General features: G+C 55.9%; 1 protein-coding gene across 1 annotated transcript; it reads right to left on the reverse strand.

Moving 5' to 3' along the window:
• Positions 1-6,980: 6,980 nt before the first annotated feature.
• On the reverse strand, positions 6,981-21,409 carry LOC105470765 (zinc finger DHHC-type palmitoyltransferase 19). The gene is given in 9 exon segments (XM_071090565.1): positions 6,981-7,294; positions 7,844-7,937; positions 7,939-8,035; positions 8,370-8,455; positions 17,063-17,168; positions 18,041-18,213; positions 19,023-19,162; positions 20,056-20,177; positions 20,921-21,409. Coding segments are annotated over 8 exon segments (945 nt in total). The 5' UTR covers positions 21,067-21,409; the 3' UTR covers positions 6,981-7,294; positions 7,844-7,862.
• Positions 21,410-23,138: the final 1,729 nt, after the last annotated feature.

The raw sequence follows: 23,138 nt of genomic DNA on the forward strand, positions 1-23,138 counted from the left end.
GCCCATCCTCAGCCTTGGCCATTTCCCAACGCTCTATTTTATTTAATTTTTTATTTTATTATATAGAGACAGGGACTCAATATATTGCCCAGGCTACTCTCAAACTCCTGGACTCACATGATCCACTTGCCTCGGCCTCCCAAAGTGCTGGGATTACAGGCATGAGCCACCGCACCCGACCCCCAAATAATCTACATTCAGAGCCTGCAAAAGAGTCGGGGCCCAAGGAGAGAAAATGGAGACAGAAGAGAAAGGGAGTTACTCCCTCCAGGTCCCCACGCCTGAGTCAGACCCTCTCACTGTTTCCCTGTTTCCTTTACAACCACCGCACACCCACCTGGTCCCGGCCTAAGGAAAGGAATACAAGTCCATGAAGGTTTTCCCGTTTTTTGTTTTTTTGTTTGTTTTTTTCCTTCTTCTTCTTTCTTCTGTCTCCCAGGCTGGAGTGCAATGAAGCGATCTCCGCTCACTGCAACATCAAGTGACTCTCCCGCCTCAGCCTCTGGGATTACAGGTGCACACCACCACGCCTGGCTAATGTTTGTATTTTTAGTACAGACAGGGTTTTGCCATGTTGGCCAGGCTGGTCTTGAACTCCTGACCTCAGGTGATCCACCTACCTCAGCCTCCCAAAGTGCTGGGATTACAGGCGTGAACCACCACACCTGGCCCATGATGTACCCTTCTGATCCTACAAGCGCACTGTGAGGTAGGCCGGGCATGGAGTTTAGTTTCAGCTTTGCATTGAGATCAGAGCGGCTCTGAGAGGTCGGGGCCTCATCCAGGGCCACACATCCAGCTGGCAGCAGAGCCGCCTGTCGCCCAGCTCTCTGGGTGCCCGGCCTGTGCTCCCTGCACAGCCGCTTACTGCCCTGCCAGGAAAAGGCAGGCAGGAGGATCTTTCCACTCCCGTCAGGGGCTGAAGAACAGGCGTCTAGGAGCTAAATTTGGCTGGGGGACTTTCCCAGCCCAGACAGCCCAGGGCCTGCCCAGGGACCAGTGCTTTCACCCGCTGACCTCATGCCTCCACCACTACTCAGGACAGATAAGATTCAGCACAACTCAGGTTCAGCCAAAGGATACTAATGGGCCATGGAATAAATCCTGCCCAGAGCCCTGTTCACCTCAGGACTTGTCCTCAGACCAGGGACCTTCCTCCCTGGTCACTCAGTCAAGGAATCGCAGGAGATCAGTGCAAGAGTAGCCCTGAGCAGTCCGGGCGTCGTGGCTCACGCCTGTAATCCCAGCACTTTGGGAGGCCGAGACGGGCGGATCACGAGGTCAGGGGATCGAGACCATCCTGGCTACCACGGAGAAACCCCGTCTCTACTAAAAATACAAAAAACTAGCCGGGCGTGGTGGGGGAGCCTGTAGTCCCAGCTACTCAGGAGGCTGAGGCAGGAGAATGGCGGGAACCCGGGAGGCGGAGCTTGCAGTGAGCTGAGATCCGGCCACTGCCTCCAGCCTGGGCTACAGAGCGAGACTCCGTCTCAAAAAAAAAAAAAAAAAAGAGTAGCCCTGAGGCTCCTCCAGCACACCTGGTCTTTGCAGGCCCGAGACACCCACGCGGGTGACAGCAGTGCCTCCTTCAGGGGCTGAGGACTAAGCGAGCAAATGCAGGCCGAGCGCTTCCCCAGGCCTGGACCTCGGGTCGCGCTCACCTGTGTCCTCAGTGTCCCCATTGCTACACTGCAGCCCGATCGCTGGGCCTTTAGGAGGAGGGACATGCCCTTCCTGTTGATAGGCCGGGCCTCTGACCCAGCCGTCTCCTCTCCGTGGGGCGGCAGGAAGGGCCCAGGACTCAGGTGGCAGATCAGGGACCCCTGGCCTGGCCTCTGCTTGGCTGTGTGATCCCGGGGAAGCCCCGCCTTGCGTCCCCCACCGCCTTGGTTTCTTCTCACTGAGAAGTAGAGGAGGTGGCTGGCTCTTCAGCAGGGCCCCTTCCACTTTGGGAATCCCCGGTTTCAGCAGCAGAACTTCCCCGAGCAGAAAGCCGCTGGGAACGTGGGTGCCCGGGTGGGAGGTGGAAGCCCCAGGGAGAGGCAGACAAGGGTGCCCTGTGCAGGCCCTGCCTCCAGCCTGGCAGACAGTTCCCTGGGCTTCCACACCCAGACCAGGGCCTTCCAGAACCGCAGCTAGTACATGAAAACGGTCAGACAGTTGACTCTGTTCCTGGAAGCTATGGTTCAGGAAAGGTGGGAGGGAGAGAAGGAGGGAGAGAGCAATCGAGGGAGAGCAGAAGAGTGTGTGATGAGAAGGAAAGACAGGAGGAGGAGGAGCAGGGGGAAGGGAGGACACAAGCCTGGAACGGTGAGAAGAGGTGAGGCAGAGGCCCACGTGGAGAGGCAGAGCCTGGGACTCTGCCGCCGGGGAGGTCAGGGAGGAGCAGGGAGGGTGGAGGCTGTGAGCAGCCTCCCTGGAGCAGAGCGAGGAACCACCATTGCTTCTGACTTCCTTCAGCCTGAAACACTGCCTGGCCACAAAGCAGAAGCAGCAGTTGCTTTCTCAACAGGAGGCAGAGCCGTTGTTGGGTGATCTTCTTCCCATTCCCTCAAAGAACCTCAGCCCACGTCCCCACCCCCTTTGGCCTGGAGACACCAGTGTTGGTGGATTTTCTGTAAAACAGTAGCAAAGACCTCGTGTCCGAAGCAGCACCCTTCACCTCTGTGGTCAGGGCCACAGGGGAACCCGCACGGAGCCGGGCAGGAGCCGGCGGCTGTTGTCATGGGAACTGGCATCCCAAGGCCTGGCCTGCCTCCTGCCTCCTTTATCGTGCTATGATGGTCACTGCCCCCTCCGCGAAGCACCTGCCATGTGTGGGGGTTTGTGCCAAGCTCTTTCCATGCACTGTGTAATCCATGTCATAACCACACGATGAGACACGACGTGTGTGTGTGTGTGTGTGTTTTCTAGATACTAATCTTACGTTACAGAGGTTGGAACCAGGCAGCCCACCTTCAGAGCCCTCGTCTTAACTATGACCCTACGTTGAAATAAAATGTGGAAACCGCCCACAGACATACATCGTGGTGGTTACGGGTCATAGGAGCTGCCCTCCTGCCTCTTGGAAGCAACACGACCTTGGGAGCAACGCAACCTTGGAAGCAACGTGACCTTGGGAGCAACGTATCCTTGGGAAGCGACGTGACCTTGGGAAGCGACGTGACCTTGGGAAGCGGCGTGTTTGCTCCGTGCTGGTTTCCTCACCTCAGAACCTCGAGTGACAACTTCACAGAGCAGTTGTGAGGATTAAAGGAGCGTCCCGAACCCCCGAGCACAGGCCCTGGCCCGGGTAGGTTCCATTGAGGGTTTGTTAGCACAGGAGTTCTGGAAGCCTTCAGCCCCCGGGCTGCTTCCCTCCAGCCATTCTTCTGCATGCTAAGAACTAAAGTGAAGGGATTCGGACCCAGATGAAGCATGGGTGCCAGGCACTGTGCCCAGCTGCCCGTGAGGGCCAGCAAGGTGCCTATGTCCGGTGAGGTACTAGGATTCTGGGCCCTGGATCCTGCAGTGCGATGATCTTCCCTTCCCCCATCTGTCCCTGCCCTGCTCCACCCTCAGCCACCTTCAGGGTCCCCACCCAAGGGTCAGGGCAGAGCGGGAGGCAGCGGGAGGGGGTCATTATCGCCGGCAGCACAGGGCTGGAGACAGAGTTAAACCTTCTTATCAGTTCCCTGGGCTTGTGCTGAAATGTCCAGCCCAGCCCAGCTCTGAGGCACAGGCTCTGGGGAGCAGGGCCCTGCGGTTGCCGGCCAAGCCTGTCTCCTCTGGAATGGCCCAGGACCAGGGATAGGGGCAGCGGCCTGGGCACCAGAGAGTCACCAGACTGACTGCGCCGTGTGATCCCATGCAACCACTTCCCTGTCTGGGCCCCAGAGTCCCTGTTTGTGAAACTGGAGGCTGGGGGCGGCTGGATAAGGCAGCCCAGGCCCCTTCCTCCCCTAGAGAGTTGGGATCCTGTGACCCCTGGGAGGCGGCTGTGACTGTCTGCCCTACAGACGAGGAAGCTGAGGCTGCACACGGGACGGTGACTTCTCCACAGCACACTAGCTGGGCACAGACAGGAATGACGGGGCTGAGCTCCACCCCACGTGCCCATGAAGCCTGTGAGCTCCCCAGAAGGCGCATGGAGGAAAGGCGTGGAGATGGGGGCGCTGCTCTGGGCACCCCATCCCAGGGTCTAACCCCTTTCTTCAGGTCCTAGGGGCCAGCTGGGGACCTCTCAGAGGAGCCCTAGACAGGCAGGCGCCTGGCAGCTTTGCAGGCCTGGGGGTCGCTCCTCGGCTGCAGCCCACAGAAGGCAGAGATGGCAGGGCTTCCTGGGCGTGTGGACAGTGGGCCCCATAACTGGGCTCTGATAACACCCCTCCCCTTATCAGTGGGTCGAGGACTGGGCGGGGTGCATCTGAGAATCAAGAGTACATTCCGCAGAAGCAAGGAAGGGGCAGAAAGGAAAAGTGGGTGCAGCTGAACCGAGGCCTCCCAAAGGCAAAGAATCCCCGAGGGGGCCCTGGCTTAGGGGAGACTGTGGAGTGGTGGGGAGTCAACGTAAGGGACAGTCGAAGCCTCACTTAACCCTCCAGGAGCAAAGGGGCCTGATCCAAGCGACTTTCCTGAAGCAACCTTAGAAATCCTGGGCTGGGGCTGGGCGCGGTGGCTCACGCCTGTATTCCCAGCCCTTTGGGAGGCTGAGATGGGCCAATCTCTTGAGTCCTGGAGATCGAGACCAGCCTGGCTAACATGGTGAAACTCTGTCTCTACTAAAAATACAAAAATTAGCTGGACACGGTGGTGCACACCTGTAATTCCAGCTACTCAGGAGGCTGAGGCACGAGAATCGATTGAATCCTGGAGGAGGAGGTTGTAGTGAGCCGAGACTGCACCACTGCACTCCAGCCTGGGCAACAGAGCAAGACTCCGTTTCAAAAAAAAACAACAGAAATCCCAGGCTGGGAGGGACAGAGAGACCTAGGACCTGCATTTGGAGCAGGAGGCCATTGCCCTCAGAGGGGTCATGGTCTCCTCTGACACTTTGAGGAAAATTCTGTCTGCCCAGTGAGGAAACTGAGGCCCAGCGTGTGAGGGGAGATGACTCACAGCTGGCTTAGGCCTGAAAGGCTCTTGCCTGAGGCTGAGTGAGTCAGTCCCTGCATACCTGGAGGCGAGGACCAGTAGGTGCCATCCTGAACCAAGGGACAGGGTGGCAGAGGAAGGGCAGGGCCTCCCCAGATACCGGGCCTGGCCTTCTTTGCCCCTGTGGGCTGGGACTCCAGGCAGGCATCACTTCTTCAACCACCCAGTTCCATAATTCACATCTGGCCTTGGCCCAGGCTCCTGGACCCCCTCCTCTGTGGCCCAGGCCAGGCAGGTGGGTGAGGCTGGGCCTACAGGGAAGGGCCTGAAGCCTCCAGGGCCAGTTGTGGCAGGACCCAGTGGGCTGGAGATCTGGAGGGACGTCCTGCATCGCCAGCGGCCAAGAGGACAGGGGCTGGGCCAGCATCCCCTGAGAATGCGCCCACACCCCCGCACACAGACACACACGCCTCCACGGTGCCTGGGGGTGTTCATCTGAACCCTTGGGGGACATCCTTCCGTCCCCACCTTCCTCCACACCCTGGCTTCACCCGGATACAAAGGTGGCAGGAAGCAAACAGTGTGGCAGAATCACTGGGACACTTGATAAAAATTCCTACCCTCCTCCGACACAGAGAGCCCGAGCCACGGGAGCCTGGAGAGACTGAGCCAGGGGAGCCTGGAGAGGCCGAGCCACAGGAGCCTGGCAGAAGGCACTTCCCTTAAGAAAGGGGCCCGGGTCAGTCTCGAAGGTGGTCCTTGGAGAAGCTCTGTGTGGAATGTCAGCTGTGTGGTGGAGAAAATAATCATGATGATACTGGCTGCACCCATTGCGTGCCTACCGTGTACCTGTGTTCCCGATGTTTTGCACAAAACACCTCATTCTAGCCTCTGACAACCTTCCAGAAAGGTGACATTATTCCCAGTCCCACGGTCACATTCTGGCCACTAGCAGAGCCACAGTTAGATGTGCCCCCAGCCCCCCACCCCAGGGGCCTGAAGATGTGTGGGGCCTGGGACCACCCCAGGGGCAGGACCAGAACCAGCTCCTGACTTCCCACCAGGAAAGAGGGACAAGGGTGAGACACAGCTGCAGGAAAGATGCAAGGCCGGGCTGTGGTGGAGAACGCCCCCACCCCTCCACTTCCCCAGGACGCCGAAGCCGGGAGGGGGCTGCTCCCAGCCTCAGGGCCCCAGAAGCCATAGGGCCAGCCCCAACCCCGCCCCGGAGGCTCCAGTGAGGCAGGGCTGAACCGGGCCAGTCGGGCGGATCCCTGGGCTGCGGGTGCCCCCTGCAGCCGGACAAAGGTGTGACTGGGCAGAGGCCAGGTCTTCCCAGCCTCGACACCCTGACATGGTGGTTTTCTCTCCTATCACCTCCAGCTGTGGCTGGGAGCTGGGCCAGTCGGCTGCTGCAATTATTGTTGCCTTTTTTTTTCTTTTTTTCTTTTTTTTTTTTTTTTTGAGACAGAGTCTCACTCTGTCACCCACGCTGGAGTGCAGTGGCCGGATCTCAGCTCACTGCAACCTCCATCTCCCGGGTTCAAGCGATTCTCCTGCCTCAGCCTCCTGAGTAGCTGAGACTACAGGTGCCCACCACTGCTCCTGGCTAATTTTTATATTTTTTACTAGAGATGGGGTTTCACTATGTTGGCCAGGCTGGTCTTGAACTCCTGACCTCAGGTGGCCTTGGCCTCCCAAAGTGCTGGGATGACAGGAATGAGCCACCGCGCCCGGCCTGTTGTTGCCCAATTGTAAGGAGGAGAGAGATGTCAGGTGTCTGGTCTAAGGTCACAGAGCCAGGTGGTGTTGGGTCCTGAACTCCGCAGATCCTGGCTCCTCCGTCCCGGCCCGTTAGAGCCTCTCCAAACCCTCACCCGGGACAGACACGCGCAGCGTGACAGCTGTAAGCGGCAGGCAAGGGTATTTAATGGGCATCGAGGGTCTTGGCACTCCCACCACCACTCCCACCAGGGGAGCCGCAAAGGGCAGGGCCCAGAAAGGCTTCCGCTCAGGGCTCAGGAAGTGGGAGGTAAGGAGGTGGGCTCAGGAGGCGGAATCAGGAGGTGGGTTCAGGACGTGGGTTCAGGAGGCGGGTTCAGGAGGTGGAGCTCAGGTGCTGGTGTTGTGGGCATCTCCGCGGGTGCACGGGGCAAGAGGAAGGCTGAACCTCGTCTGGGGGCTCCTGCGGCAGCAGGGGGGGCACTGGGCCGGTGTGGAGCTAAACACAGAACAGGGGCATGAGCACCCTCACCAAGACCCCGCCCCACAGCTCGTGCCAGGTCTCCTGCCCCGGGAGGCAAAGGGAGGGGCTGGCACAACAGAATGTGCTGCAGAGGCCCCGGGCACAGGGGTTGCCCAGCCCCACGGCGGCCTCCTGATCCTCCACCTCCCGTCTCCGTGTCTCATGGGGCTTCAAGTCAACATTTCCTTTAAATAAAAGAATCTCCCGCCACTCCCACCCCTTGGCCAAATTATAAACCATGAGACTCATCTCAGTCCTAAGAGTGACTGGCCCAAGGCCAATCAGCACATTAGTGGCGTAGTCATCATTCATTTGTCTTTGTGACTCCAGGGACCCCTGGGTATATTATAGAGGCCTGGGTCCTCCTTTCAACGCCCCTCCAGGGTAGGACCCTCCTCCGCCAAGCTCGGAGTGCTCCAGTTTCAGGGTCAGCCCAACCTCAGGGGCCTCCCCCCACACCCTAACAACCCGCAGACACCCCTCTCCCGACACGCACAGACACACAGGCGCACACACGCTTCTTACCTCCTGGGGAGCTGCAGCCTCACCACACCCTGGGGGGCCCTTTCCTGGTTGGTAGGTACCCAGAGGTTGGGGCTGGGGGCCGGGGCGGGCTGGGGGGTTGAGAGCAGAGGGGACATTGGAGGGTGCGGGTTGGGCACGGATGTCCAGTCAGGCCCCACCACTCTCTGCAGCTGGACAGCTTCAGCCATGTACCTGGGGAGCAACAGGCCAGATGCAGGGGCCACTGCCCTCCCTGGTCTGGCTCCCCTGCCCGCCTCAGCTTAGGAAGCACGCAGCCCAGGGCTTGGCTCTGCAGGAAGCTGAGGCCTCATCCAGGATGCAGCACCCCTCTACGCCATAACGGGGCAAGAACCCACAGAGCCAAGTAAGTAGGGAGGCCCCAGAGCCCCCAGCGCCCCGGAGAAAACCCCAGAGGAGCAGGCACTGTGAGTGTAAGCACCCGGGAGCTGTGGAAAGGAGCCGGGGAACCCCCCTCTGCCCCACCCCCAGGGCTCACCAGTTGGGCCTCTTGGTTTTGCCAACTCACTTGGGTCCCAGTGGTGCACAAATTGCTAAATACCAGTTGCTGGCACAGCCCTGGTCGAAGGGGTTGTATCCGTGAAGGTGTCTGCACTGGAGGGGGATGGAGACCGGAAGAGGAGCTCAGAACCAGCAGGAATGGCTGGGCCATCGCCCAGTGGCCCTCCCTGAGCTGGTCAGCTAGCCAGGCAGCAGCAAGCTGGAGGCTGGGAAAATGAGAGCATCCCCCGACCACTGCCCCATCCTCCTCCTCTTGGTCTCCACTGGCCACACGCATCCTCCTGCTACCTCCTTCCAGATACTGAACGTCACTGTCTGGAAGGTCAGTTGAGTGAGGCCCAGTCATATTTCCCTAACCGTGATCACATGGCGCAGGAAAATCTGGGCTAAAAGCCTTGAACACACAATGCGGTAAAGGCCGAGTCCTCCCCTGGGCACTCTTGACCTTGACCAGGTTTTCTCCCTCCTCTCTCCCCTTCACCCACTCACTCTACCCATCAGCCTCACCCCCTCCCGAACTCCCCAGGGCAGGCTGGGCCTCACCTGACTTCAAAAGCCTTCGCTGTCACGTTTTGTCACTGAAAGTGGCCCAGCAGCATCTCTGCCCACCACCAACTCCCCCGTGTCCCATGCCCCCCGCCCCTGCCGCAAAGGCTGAGATTTTCAACACCATCCTCCACCAAAGGAACCAGGACTCCATGCGAGGACAGCTGGCACTCACTCCAGGAGGAAAGCTCTGGATGGCTCCAGAACGTTCACCGTCGCCACTCACTGTCACCACAGGGCAACACGCGTCCTCGCACTATCTGAGATTCTGCCGACTTTAAGGTATTTAAAGCATGTAAAAGCAGCGTATTGGCTGGGTGAGATGGCTCATGCCTGTAATCCCTGCACTTTGGGAGACCGAGGCAGATGAATCACTTGAGGTCAGGAGTTGGAGACCATCCTGGCTAACAGGGTGAAACCCCATCTCTACTAAAAATACAAAAAATTAGCCGGGCGTGGTGGCGGGCGCCTGTAATCCCAGCCACTGGGGAGGCTGAGGCAGGAGAATCGCTTGAACCCAGGAGGCGGAGTTTGCAGTGAGCCAAGATCATGCCACTGCACTCCAGCCTGGGAGGCAGAGCGACACTCCAGTTCAAAAAAAAAAGAAAAAGAAAAAGAGGCCGGGCGCGGTGGCTCAAGCCTGTAATCCCAGCACTTTGGGAGGCCGAGACGGGCGGATCACGAGGTCAGGAGATCGAGACCATCCTGGCGAACACGGTGAAACCCCGTCTCTACTAAAAAATATAAAAAACTAGCCAGGCGAGGTGGCGGGCGCCTGTGGTCCCAGCTACTCGGGAGGCTGAGGCAGGAGAATGGCGTAAGCCCGGGAGGCGGAGCTTGCAGTGAGCCGAGATCGCGCCACTGCACTCCAGCCCGGTGACAGAGCAAGACTCCGTCTCAAAAAAAAAAAAAGAAAGAAAAAGAAACTGGTATTGTAGTAGTCATTTAGAAGACTTTAATTAAATGTATGGAATTTTGGCCAGGCATGGTAATTCACACCTGTAATCCCAGCGTTTTGGGAGGTGGAGAAAGGAGGATCTCTTGAGCTCAGGAGTTCAAGACCGACCTGAGCAACATAGTGAGACTTTCATCTCTAAAAAAATAAAAACAGTTAGGTGGCTGTGGCATGTGCACCTCTAGTCACAGGTGCACTGGGCGCTGGGATGAGAGGACCCCTTGAGCCTAGGAGTTCAAGGTTGCAGTGAGCTGTGATTACGCCACTGCACTCCAGCCTGAATGACAGAGTGGGACCCTGTCTCTAGGAAAACTAAAAATATATTGACAGAATTTTAAAATTTGTATATATATATATATATATATATATATATATATATGTTTTTTGTTGTTGTTGTTGTTGTTGTTGTTTGAGACAGTCTCACCCTGTTGCCCAGGCTGGAGTGCAGTGGCGCGATCTCGGCTCATTGCAAGCTCCGCCTCCCAGGCTCACGCCATTCTCCTGCCTCAGCCTCCCCAGTAGCTGAGATTACAGGCGCCCATCACCACGCCCGGCTAATTTTTATATTTTTAGTGGAGATGGGGTTTCACCGTGTTAGTCAGGATAGTCTCGATCTCCCGATCTCGTGATCCGCCCGCCTCGGCCTCCCAAAGTGCTGGGATTACAGGCGTGAGCCACCGCGCCTGCCCTTTTTTTGTTTTGCTTTGTTTTGTTTTTGTTTGTTTGTTTTGAGACGCAGTTTTGCTCCTGTTGCCCAGACTGGAGGGCAATGGTGCGATCTCGGCTCACTGCAAGCTCCGCCTTCCAGGTTCAAGTGATTCTCCTTCCTCAGTCTCACAAGTAGCTGGGATTACAGACACCTGTCACCACACCCGGCTAATTTTGGTATTTTTAGTAGAGACGGGGTTTCACTATGTTGGCCAGGTTGCTCTCAAACTCCTGACCTCAGGTGATCCGCCTGCCTCAGTGAGACAGTCTGGCTCTGTTGCCCAGGCTGGAGTGGAGGGATCATAGGTCCTTGCAAACTCAAACTCCTGGGCTCAAGGGATCCTCCCACCTCTATCTCCCAAGTAGCTGAGACTACAGGCATGCACGACTACGCCCAGTCAATTTTTAATTTTTTTGTAGGAATGGGGTCTGGCTATGTTGCCCAGGCTGGTCTTGAACTCCTGGCCTCAAGAGATCTTCCCACCTCAGCCTTTCAAAGGGCTGGGATTACAGGTGTGAGTCACTGTACCCTACATTAGGGAAATAAATTTTGATTAGATGTATATAAGGTATAGAAAATGTTGATTGTATATGAGGCATAGAAAAAAGTTGATTGTATATGAGGCATAGAAAAATGCTTAAAGGAATGATGATCTTTAATAAATTCGTAAGACTGACCAATACTTTTTTTTTTTTTTTGAGACAGAGTCTCACTCTGTCGCCCAGGCTGGAGTACGGTGGCACGATCTTGGCTCACTGCAACCTCCACCTCCCAGGTCAAGCGATTTTCCTGCCTCAGCCTCCCGAGTAGCTGGGATTACAGGCGCCCACCACCACGCCCAGCTAATTTTTGTATTTTTAGTAGAGATGGGGTTTCACTGTTGTTGGCCAGGCTGGTCTCGAACTCCTGACCTCATGACCCACCCGCCTCGGCCTCCCAAAGTGCTGGGATTACAACTGTGAACCACCGTGCCCAGCTAAGACTGACCAATACATTTGTACCTGCCTCTCCCACGAAAGATGCTTTCAGATATGAATGAAACCAACAGCTCTTGGCTGGGCGCAGTGGCTCACACCTGTAATCCCAGCACTTTGGGAGGCCGAGGCGGGTGGATCACTTGAGGCCAGGAGTTCGAGACCAGCCTGGCCAACATGGCAAAACCCCGTCTACTAAAAATGCAAAACTTAGTCAGGCATAGTGGCAGGTGCCTGAAATCCCAACTACTTGGGAGGCTGAGGCATGATAATTGCTTGAACCTAGGAGGTGGAGGTTGAAGTGAGCCGAGATCACACCACTGCACTCCAGCCTGGGCGACAGAGTGAGACTCTGTCTCAAAAAATATAAAAAGGAAGAAACCAACAGCTCTGAAGCACTCAGCCCCCCTCACTGTCTCCACACCCGGGGCTCCTGCTCTGATTCTGTGTCTAAAACTGCCTGACACTCCACAGGACCAAAGCCAGAGTGGGCAGCTTCTTGCTCCATCTCCCACCCAACTCCCTTCGCCCCATTCCCCGCCAGGGATCAGGGCTTCCGGCTTCTCTCTCTGTCTCTGCGTCTCTCCCAAAGTGTTATGGATTCTTTTGGTGGTTGGTTCGCTCACTGTTTCAGAAACATTTGGGGTCCTTAAAAATGTTTCAGGGGCTGGGAGTGGTGGCTCATGCCTGTAATCCCAGCACTTTGGATCATTTGAGGTCACAAGTTCAAGACCAGCCTGGTCAACATAGTGAAATCCCGTCTCTACTAAAAATACAAAAATTTTTAGTAGGGTGTGGTGCTGCACGCCTGTAGTTTCAGCTGCTTGGGAGGCTGAGGCAGGAGAATTGCTTGAACCCAGGAGGTGGAGGCTGCAGCGAGCTGAGATGGTGCCATTGCACTCCAGCCGGGACAACAGTGTGAGAGTCAGTCTCAAAAAAAGAAAGAAAAAAGAAAAGTTCCAGGGGCTGGTCTGAAAGCAGTGGTTTATCTCGCCTTTTCAGTAAGTTACAGATCCAATTCCTTGTTCTACTCTTTCCTTGCTGCTCACTACTGCCCTTGTCGTCAAGAAAAAAAAAAAAAAAGAAAGAAAGTTCCAGGCACTGTGCTGGGAACTGCACACGACATAAACTGGACCAGCCTCAGCCCTCAGGGTGGCGAGGGCACCGCGGGGAGGAGCAGGAACCCAGGCGCCGCCCAGGAGGCCAGAGGCTGAGCCCTGCGGGCCGGGACAGGCCGCTTCCCGTGCAGTTTCAGAAGCTGCTGTGTGCGGTCTGGAGAGAGGCTTCCGAGGCCTGACCACCGGCTTTGGCCGCCGGGTGGGGTGAGAGCAGCGTCAGTGTGACAGTGAGGACAGCGGCCCGCTGAAGCCGGCCTGGGACGGGGGAGAGTGGAGCACGTGAGCACTGCCAGCTCTGTCAGGAGACTGGCTGCGGGAGAGCAGCGTGGAGCAGGGGGAGGGGAGGCTGGAGATGTTAAGTGAGGGTTTTGCTTTGCTTTTAAGATGAGAGACAGGAGCATGTGTAAATGGTGATGAAAATGAATGGTGCCAGGAGCAGTGGCTCACGCCTGTAATCCCAGCACTTAGGGAGGCCGAGGCGGGTAGATCACCTGAGGTCAGGAGTTCAAGACCAGCCTGGCCAACGTGGTGAAACCCCGTCTCTACTAAAAATACAAAAAATTAGCCAGGTGTGGTGGCTCATGGCTCATGCCTGTAATCCCAGCACTTTGACAGGCCGGCCATGGTGTAACTCCAGCTACTCGGGAGGCCAAGATCATGCTACTACACTCCAGCCTGAGTGACAGAGAGATGCTCCGTGAAAAAAAAAAAAGAAAGAAGAAAAGAAAGAAAGAAAGAAAGAAAGAAAGAAAGAAAGAAAGAAAGAAAGAAAGAAAGAAAGAAAGAAAGAAAGAAAGAAAAGAAAAGAAAGAAAGAGAGAAAGAAAGAAATTGAATGGTACTAATAGTAGCGACATCTGGAGCAGTCACTTGTACCAGCCGCTACTCTGTGTCTTGCACTCACCCATGCTGCCCATTTTACAGACGGGGAAAGTGGATGCCTAGGTGGCCAAGCAATATTCCCAGGATCTCCCTGCTGGTATGCTGTGGAGTTGTGATGTGAACATGTGTGAACTGGATCCAGAGACCTTGCTATCAACCACAGGCGGAGTTGCAACCCGGGGATGGAGGAAGAAGGGAATGAGATTTGGGGCATGTGAAAAAGGCCTGAGGTGGGTGCTGCGGGCCGCAGGAAGGAGCCCCGCCTGGTGAATTGCAGGCCACATTAAGGTCCCTGGAGGCTGGAGAGCCTGGGGACCTGTAGTCTTAGCTACTTGGGAGGCTGAGGTGGAAGGATCACTTGAATCTGGGAGGTGGAGGTTGCAGTGAGCCAAGATCGAGCCACTGCACTCCATCCTGGGTGGCAGAGTGACATTCCGTCTCAAACGAACAAACAAAAAAACCACATTCAATTACCATATGACCCCTTTAAGTATTTACCCCAAAGAAATGAAAACTTACGTTCACATGCCTGTACACCAGTGTTTATAGCAGCTTTATTTATTATAATCTCCCAAACTAGAAATAACACAAACATCTTCAGTTGGTAAATGGATAATCTATTGAACATCCACACAATGCAATACCGTACAGCAATCAAAAGGAATAAACGGCTGATATGAGCAACAACGTGAATGAATCTCGAATGTATGTGCTGAGTGAAAGAAGCCAGACTCACAAGCCAACAATTCCATTTATTCTAGAAAAGGAAAAATGATAAGGACAGAAGACAGATCAGTGGTTGCCAAGAGCTGCAGGTAGGGGGAGAAATCGACTACAAAAGACCATGATCTCTGATTTTCTGGGGCGATGGACCTGTCCTAAATATTGATTACGGTGGTGATCTCTGATTTTCTGGGGCGATGGACCTGTCCTAAATATTGATTACGGTGGTGGTCTCTGATTTTCTGGGGCGATGGACCTGTCCTAAATATTGATTACGGTGGTGGTCTCTGATTTTCTGGGGCGATGGACCTGTCCTAAATATTGATTACGGTGGTGGTCTCTGATTTTCTGGGGCGATGGACCTGTCCTAAATATTGATTACGGTGGTGGTCTCTGATTTTCTGGGGCGATGGACCTGTCCTAAATATTGATTACGGTGGTGGTCTCTGATTTTCTGGGGCGATGGACCTGTCCTAAATATTGATTACGGTGGTGGTCTCTGATTTTCTGGGGCGATGGACCTGTCCTAAATATTGATTACGGTGGTGGTCTCTGATTTTCTGGGGCGATGGACCTGTCCTAAATATTGATTACGGTGGTGGTCTCTGATTTTCTGGGGCGATGGACCTGTCCTAAATATTGATTACGGTGGTGGTCTCTGATTTTCTGGGGCGATGGACCTGTCCTAAATATTGATTACGGTGGTGGTCTCTGATTTTCTGGGGCGATGGACCTGTCCTAAATATTGATTACGGTGGTGGTCTCTGATTTTCTGGGGCGATGGACCTGTCCTAAATATTGATTACGGTGGTGGTCTCTGATTTTCTGGGGCGATGGACCTGTCCTAAATATTGATTACGGTGGTGATCTCTGATTTTCTGGGGCGATGGACCTGTCCTAAATATTGATTACGGTGGTGGTCTCTGATTTTCTGGGGCGATGGACCTGTCCTAAATATTGATTACGGTGGTGGTCTCTGATTTTCTGGGGCGATGGACCTGTCCTAAATATTGATTACGGTGGTGATCTCTGATTTTCTGGGGCGATGGACCTGTCCTAAATATTGATTACGGTGGTGGCTGCAGGACTGTATCCATTTGTCAGAACTCATAGCTGTACACTAGAAAAGGGTATTACATAGGTAGATTATTGTTCAATAAAATACTTTTTGTTTTGGTTTGGTTTTTGTTCATTTGTTTGTTTGTTTGTTTTGAGACAGAGTCTGGTTCTGTCTCCCAGGCTGGAGTGCAGTGGCATAATCTCAGCTCACTGCAACTTCTGCCTCCCGGGTTCAAGAGATTCTCTGCCTCAGCCTCCAAGTAGGTGGGATTACAGGCACAAGCCACCACGCCCGCCTAATTTTTGCATTTTTTGTAGAGACGGTTTTGCCATGTTGGCCAGGCTGGTCTCAAACTCCTGGCCTGGCCTGAAGTGATCCACCCACCTTGGCCTCCCAAAGTACTGGGATTGCAGGTATGAGCCACGCACCCGTCCAATAAACTTGGCTTTTAAGAAATCCTACCCTGGCTCTTGTACCATGATTTCATCATCAAGCCTAAATTCACCTGACTTTCTGGGGGGTTTTTGTTTGTTTGTTTTTGTTTTTTTTTTTTTTTGAGACAGTCTCGATCTGTCACATAGGCTGGAGTGCAATAGCACAATCTCGGCTCACTTCAACTTCTGCTTCCCAGGTTCAAGCGATTCTTGTGCCTCAGCCCCCTGAGTAGCTGGGACTACAGGCGTGCCCCACCACACCTGGCTAATGTTTGTATTTTTAGTGGAGACAGGGTTTCGCCATGTTGGCCAGGCTGGTCTCGAACTCCCAACCTCAGGTCATCTGCCCACCTTGGCCTCCCAAAGTGTTGGGATTACAGGCATAAGCCACCGCACCCAGCCTGGGCATTTTTTTTAAGACAGGGTCTTGCTCTATTGCCCAGGCTAGAGTGCAGCGGTGCAATCACAGCTCGCTGACTGCAGCCTCCATTTCCTGGGCTCAAGCCATCCTCCCACTTCAGCCTCTGGAGTAGCTGGGACTATAGGCATGTGCCATCACGCCTGGATAATTTTAAAATTTTTTGTAGAGATGAAGTGTCGTTATGTTGCCCAGGCTGGTTTCAAACTCCTGGGCTCAAGTGATCCTCCTGCCTCAGCCTCCCAAAGCACTGGGATTACAGACATGAGCCACGGGGCCCAGCCTGGACCTTTCTAATGGGGCCAAAGGAAGCAGTTGACTCGGTTGCCCACACCACCTTCTGCCCAATTAGAATTGTTTCCTCTCCATCCTACCAACGTTCCACAGACTTCAGGCTTCCCTGAGTTTTTGCAAAGGTGTGCCCCTCACCTGCAATGCCCTCCGCTCTGTCTTCTGTCTCTCCCGAACCCCTAAGCTGCACGTCCTACCCTACCATGGGGTCCTCCCCGAACCCTCAGTGCCTGAGTCTGCGCCACACAGCTCAGGACCGGCCCCCTCTCCGAGTGTTCGTGGGCCTCTGGTGGCTGTTACTCCCATTTCAGGTTCCTCATCAACACAGTGTGGAACGTAGCCTCACTCACCTCTATTCCCATCGCTCAAAGAATCCAAACCGCCTAGCACACAGTAGGCTCCCAGGAGGGACAATGACCACCGAGCTCCCGGAGGAGGCGAGATTGGAGCCTCTTAAGAGCTGGGTCTAGAGGGACCTAACGAGGCGCCATCGGGGGTGGGGGTCGGGCTACCAGGCCAAGGGCAGTGGAGAAAGCGCGGGAAGCGCGGAGGTCCCGGGGGTGCCAGCTGACTCCCCACGGCCCCGCGTACCTTGACCTTGTAGGTGCGGTCGGCCGAGCTCACGGACACGGCCTGGGTCAGCAGCAGGATGGACAGCGGCACCAGGAAGCCCGCGGCGGGCACAGCCACCACGATGCTGCCCGAGTTAAGGATCGGAGCTGTGGGACCCCCACGCCTGGCCCCGCCCCTCAGGCCCGACTCCGCCCCCGAGCCCCGCCCCCGGACGGCCACCCACCCACCCAGTCCCCTGGTTCCACCCTCGCCCCGCCCACCCCGCGAAACCCGACTCCGCCCCGAGCCCCGCCCCGCCCCCGGACGCCCACGCACCCACCCAGTCCCCCGGTTCCACCCTCGTCCCGCCCACCCCGCGAAACCCGACTCCGCCCCGAGCCCCGCCCCGCCCCCGGACGCCCACGCACCCACCCAGTCCCCCGGTTCCACCCTCGCCCCGCCCACCCCGCGAAAGCCCGACTCCGCCCCGCTGTCCCCGCCCGTCCAGATCTGCGGTCCGCCTTTAGCACCCGCCCATGACCCCGCCAGATTCCTTTTTCTTTCTCTTCTTTTCTTCTTCTGAGGCACAATCACAGCTCACTGCAGCCTCGACCTCCCTCCCCGGTTCAAGCGATCCTCCCGCCTCGGCCTCCCGAGCGGCCGGGACTATAGGCACGTGCCACCACGCTCGGCTAATTTTTCTGTTTGTTTGTAGAGACGGGGTCTGGGTCGCCCAGGCTGGTCTGGGACATGGGCTGACGCGATCCTCCCGCCTCGGCCTCCCAAGGTGCCGGAACTACAGGCGTGAGCCGCCGCGCCCCACCCGCTGGAGGCTTAATGCCCCGCCCCTTCTCCTAGCCCCGCCCATCCCCGGCCCCACCCACCGCACCTCGTCCCGGACTGGTCCTCCCAGGCGGCTTCTCCCTCTGGCCCCGCCCCCGTAGCCCCGCCCCCCGTATCCCCGCCCTCCTTGGCTGTCCCCGCCTCCTCCCTCTCCTTCCCCACGTGGGCGGATACGCGACGGCCTTGTCGGTGGAGAAGGGTAGGTGGGTCGTGCGCACCAGGAAGATGAGACAGGTGACCAGCAGGGCGCCTGAGTAGAGGCACAGGGACAGGACGAGCAGCATGAAGAAGCGAAAGTTGCGGTGACCGATGCAGTTGTTGACCCACTTGCAGTGGTGGTCAAAGTCCTGGGCGACAGGGAGAGGGCCAGGCTTGAGGACTTCCCCTCCGGCCCAACTTCCATCACCCCAAATCCCGAGGCCTTCCCCCTGCCCTCTAGGCCACCTGCCCTTGGCCCATGCACTGGCTTCCACCTGCAGGGAGAAACTGGGCCACAGAATGCCTCGTGCTGGCATTTCCCTCGTTAGAGCACAGTTGGGTCTCTGTGGTATAAAGGTCTCCTGTCGGAAGACCTTTAGAGAAAAGGCTGGCCTGGCCTTCTGTGAGACGCACCCTGCTGGAACTTTGGGCAGAACGGAAACCAGCTCTGGGCCTCCACTTTCTCATCCATTCGATGAAGATGACAGTAACACCCTGGCCCAGCCAGCCTCCTGCACTTGGAAACCTGTGCAGGCCGTGCTCACGAGGGGGACGGTCACTCAGAGCCGGTAGACCCTCCACCTTGGACACCCAGGTGAGGACAGGCAAGGCCTTCCAGACCAGGTGGGCAGCCAGCCTGAGGGGCTTGGGTATCTCATGTTAGCAAGCCCAGGGGTGGGACAGAGGGCTGCCTCTCCTCCCCTGGCCTGACCCAGCCCAGGACAGATGTGGATGCCTGTACATGTCAGCACCTCTGCAGGCAATGGGCAGCCTCCCAGGACAGGTGCAGGCAGGAAGAACATGAGTGACCAAGAGTGGCTGGGAGGTACTGTCACCCTTGGCCTTTAGCGGTCCTGAAAGACAGCTTCACGCCCAGCCCCAGCCCCTGTATGAGGGAGGCTCCTGGTCCCAGCCAGATGTGGGGCGACGGCTGGTGGACAGGTAGAGGGGCTCTCACCTCCACACAGATGTTGCACCAGGGGCAGTGGTAGGTCCGGGGCGGGCGATGGAAGCAGCACTGTGGGCACCACTGCAGGCGGAAGGCCCCGTGGTTCACCCACACCACGTGCACTGTCAAGGGGCCCTGCTCAGCGGAGCCTGGCTGGGAAGAGGATGGGGCACAGCAGAAGGCCCTGCGGTCACTCCGAGGCATCACAGGGCACGAGGAAGGGTGGGGACGAGGTGGGCAGGGGAACCCCTGCCCCTGAGCAAGCTGTCCAAGCTCAGAGAGGATGGCAAAGGGAAGACGGGTTTCCAGCCAGGAGAGTTTTGTATGAAACTCAGGCGTTTGGAACAGTGAGTGCTGCTCTAAGTGGCATTGTGTAGTGAAGGGAGGAAGTACAAACAGTGGTTTGGAAGAGCCCACTGACTTCTGGCCCTGGCCTGCCCAGTCCTCGCATCTGAGGCAACTGGGAAAACGCAACAATTCTCTTTTTCTACACCGTGGTGGCCTAAGAAGTGAGGTAGGGCCAGGCACAGTGGCTCACACCTGTAATCCCAGCACTTTGGGAGGCCGAGGTGGGCTGTTCACGAGGTCAGGAGTTTGAGACCAGCCTGGCCAATATGGTGAAACCCCCGTCTCTACTAAAATTACAAAAAATTAGCTGGGCGTGGTAGCATGCTCCTGTAATCCCAGCTACTCTGGAGGCTGAGGCAGAAGAATCGCTTGAACCTGAGAGGCAGAGGTTGCAGTGAGCTGAGATCGCGCCACTGCACTCCAGCCTGGGCAGCAGAGCGAGACTCTAGCTCAAAAAAAAAGAAAAGGAAAGACAGAAAGAAAGAAGAAAGGAAAGAAAGGGGAGGGGAGGGGAGGGGAGGGGAGGGGAGGGGAGGGGAGGGAAGGGAAAGAGCTAGGGCCACAGTAATGAAGACGTGGGGTGAAGGGGTCCAGAGGCTGGAGGAGGGGTGGTAGGAAGAGCAGTTTAGGAATCCCCTGCAGGTTCCCAGCCCTTGGGGTGCCACCTCCTTTTCCCAGGGGGCTGATGCCTCACCTTGATGTAAGATGCCAGGGTCTGAGAAGTTGAGTGAAACGAGACTGAAGAAGGTGAGAGCAAAGAGGGGGCCTGTGATGACGGGAAAGACCCACTCCCCGTTCTGAGCCAGCCACCTGCAACTGAGACCAGAGACAGGCTCGGTCCCGAGCGGGGGCAGCCCAGCCACCTGCAACTCAGACCAGAGACAGGCTCGGTCCCGAGCGGGGGCAGCCCAAAGCCACCTGCAACTGAGACCAGAGGCAGGCTTGGTCCCGAGCGGGGGCAGCCCAAAGCCACCTGCAACTGAGACCACAGGCAGGCTCGGTCCCGAGCGGGGGCAGCCCAGCCACCTGCAACTGAGACCAGAGACAGGCTCGGTCCCGAGCGGGGGCAGCCCAGCCACCTGCAACTGAGACCAGAGGCAGGCTCGGTCCCGAGCGGGGGCAGCCCAGCCACCTGCAACTGAGACCAGAGGCAGGCTTGGTCCCGAGCGGGGGCAGCCCAAAGCCACCTGCAACTGAGACCAGAGGCAGGCTCGGTCCCGAGCGGGGGCAGCCCAAAGCCCCCCACCCAGGGCCTGGCTTACTCAGGTCAGGACCCACAGACCTTAAAGCCAGATCTAAAAATCCAGGCTCCAAATACCCAGGCAGACTCATAATGGCTCCACCAAATGGCACCAGCACGACCAGCCACCCAAAGCTCCCAAAATGCACAGGCACCCTTGACCTCTGTGCCTTAGCACATCGGTTCCCTAGACCAGAATATCCCCCTTTCTCTGATTCTCCCCCACCGTCTTCTGCACTCCCCTGCCTCCATCCTATCATATTCTGTTTCCCTGGCTGTCTCTTTGTAGGAAACCTAACACCTTGCCTGGGAAACTCACGGGAATGCGAAGAAGAGGCCACTGAAAAAGACCAGCAGCACCACATTGAAGGCAGCAAACAGGCTGGAGAGGACCCAGGGACGTGGGACCAGAGGCAGGGGATAGAGCTCCTTCACCTGGGGCGTGGCATCCATTAAGAGTGTCATGGTTGGGCCTCCTGCGCCTCCAGGGGAGGTCAGAGCCACCAGGCTTCCTCCCCCAGCCCAGCTTCCAGAGCTCCATGGCCACCGCGGCCTCAGAGCCACAGCCCAGGATGAAAGGAAAGAAGCTCCAGTGTGACATCACAGAGGCTGGGGGCCTTCAGTAGAACTGTCTGCAGTTTTCTGTGGCTGCCTCCAGTGACAGGCACTTCCAACAGCAAACCCCACCCCTACACGTGCTGGGGAACCGAGAGGCCCTGCCCCTGACAGGCTGATGTTGTTGGAGAAAATATGACCTTGGAGAAACACATAGGAAGAAAGTTGGTCATTTTCAGCCGGGCGTTGTAATCCTTGTAATCCCAGCACTTTGGGAGGCCGAGGCGGGTGGATCACTTGAGGTCAGGAGTTCGAGACCAGCCTGGCCAACATGGTGAAACTCTGTCTCTACTAAAAATAGAAAACTAGCCAGGAGTGGTGACGCCCGCCTGTAGTCCCAGCTACTCAGGAGGCTGAGGCAGGAGAATCACTTGAACCTGGAAGGTGGACGTTGCAGTGAGCCAAGATCATGCCATTGCACTCCAGCTTGGGCGACAGAGTCAACTCCATCTCAAATTAAAAAAAAGAAAAGAAAAGAAAGAAAGAAAGTTGCTAGGTTTTTTTGTTGGGTTCTTTTTTGTTTGTTTTGTTTTGGTTTTTTTGAGACAGAGTTTCACTCTTGTTGCCCAGGCTGGAGTACAGTGGCGCGATCTCAGCTCACTGCAACCTCTGCCTCCTGTGTTGAAGTGATTCTCCTGCCTCAGCCTCCCGAGTAGCTGGGATTATAGGCATGCGCCACCATGCCTGGCTAATTTTGTATTTTGTGGTAGAGACGGGGTTTTGTCATGTTGGTCAGGCTGGTCTCGAACTCCTGACCTCAGGTGATCCACCCACCTTGGCCTCCCAAAGTGCTGGGATTACAGGCGTGAGCCATATCAAACTTCTTTTATAAAAGGCCTCAAAAAGAAGAAACTGAGGCAGACATTTAAAAATAAATAGGCATTCATTCACTCCAAGAAAAGTAACAAGCAAGGCGAAAGTTCAAAAGAAAACGAGTTTTCCTCTGCCTAGCACGCTCACTTCAAGCACAGTTATAAGAGAACGCTGTCCAGAAAGCCAAGGCCGAAAGAATACGCTCCAGACAGCCCTCCCCTCCAGACCAAAGCTGAAGAAGAAAAAAGAAAGACAAATTCTTTTACTGTTACTCCTTTCCCAGGTTTCTTTTTTTTTTTTTTTTGAGACGGAGTCTCGCTCTGTCGCCGGGGCTGGAGCGCAGTGGCCGGATCTCAGCTCACTGCAAGCTCCGCCTCCCGGGTTTACGCCATTCTCCTGCCTCAGCCTCCTGTGTAGCTGGGACTACAGGCGCCCACCACCTCGCCCGGCTAGTTTTTTGTATTTTTTTAGTAGAGACGGGGTTTCACCGTGTTCGCCAGGATGGTCTCGATCTCCTGACCTCGTGATCCGCCCGTCTCGGCCTCCCAAAGTGCTGGGATTACAGGCTTGAGCCACCAGGCCCGGCCACTCCTTTCCCAGGTTTCTTAAGCATGATTATGTTTTACAAATGTCTGTATTTAGCCAGTTCTTGTTTTTCTTTCAGTGCAGCTACAAAGCCACCGGCTATGCAAGGCCACAAGTGATGCTATAGATTATGTGACCTATCATATGATTAACCACCTTTATTTTATTTATTGTAAGTCTGCTTGTAAAATCCCTGCTCTGTCTTTGTTTAACGTTCAGCTTCTTAGATGCGAATCCACTAAGCCAGTGTGTACCTAAAATAAACAATCCTCTTGTTCTCCATATCAGCCTTGCCAGTCCTCAGTTTCCTGCAACATCTCTACTAAAAATACAAAAATTAGCCAGGCGAGCTGGCAGGCACCTGTAATCCTAGCTACTCGGGAGGCTGAGGCACGAGAATCGCTTGAACCTGGGAGGTGGAGATTGCAGTGAGCCGAGATCTCACCATTGCACTCCAGCCTAGGAAACAAGAGCGAAACTCCGTCTCAAAAACACAAAAAAAGAAAAGAAAAGATTATGCGAAA

The sequence above is a fragment of the Macaca nemestrina genome, chromosome 2 (assembly GCF_043159975.1).
Source record: "Macaca nemestrina isolate mMacNem1 chromosome 2, mMacNem.hap1, whole genome shotgun sequence".
NCBI classification, from domain to species: Eukaryota; Metazoa; Chordata; class Mammalia; order Primates; family Cercopithecidae; genus Macaca; species Macaca nemestrina.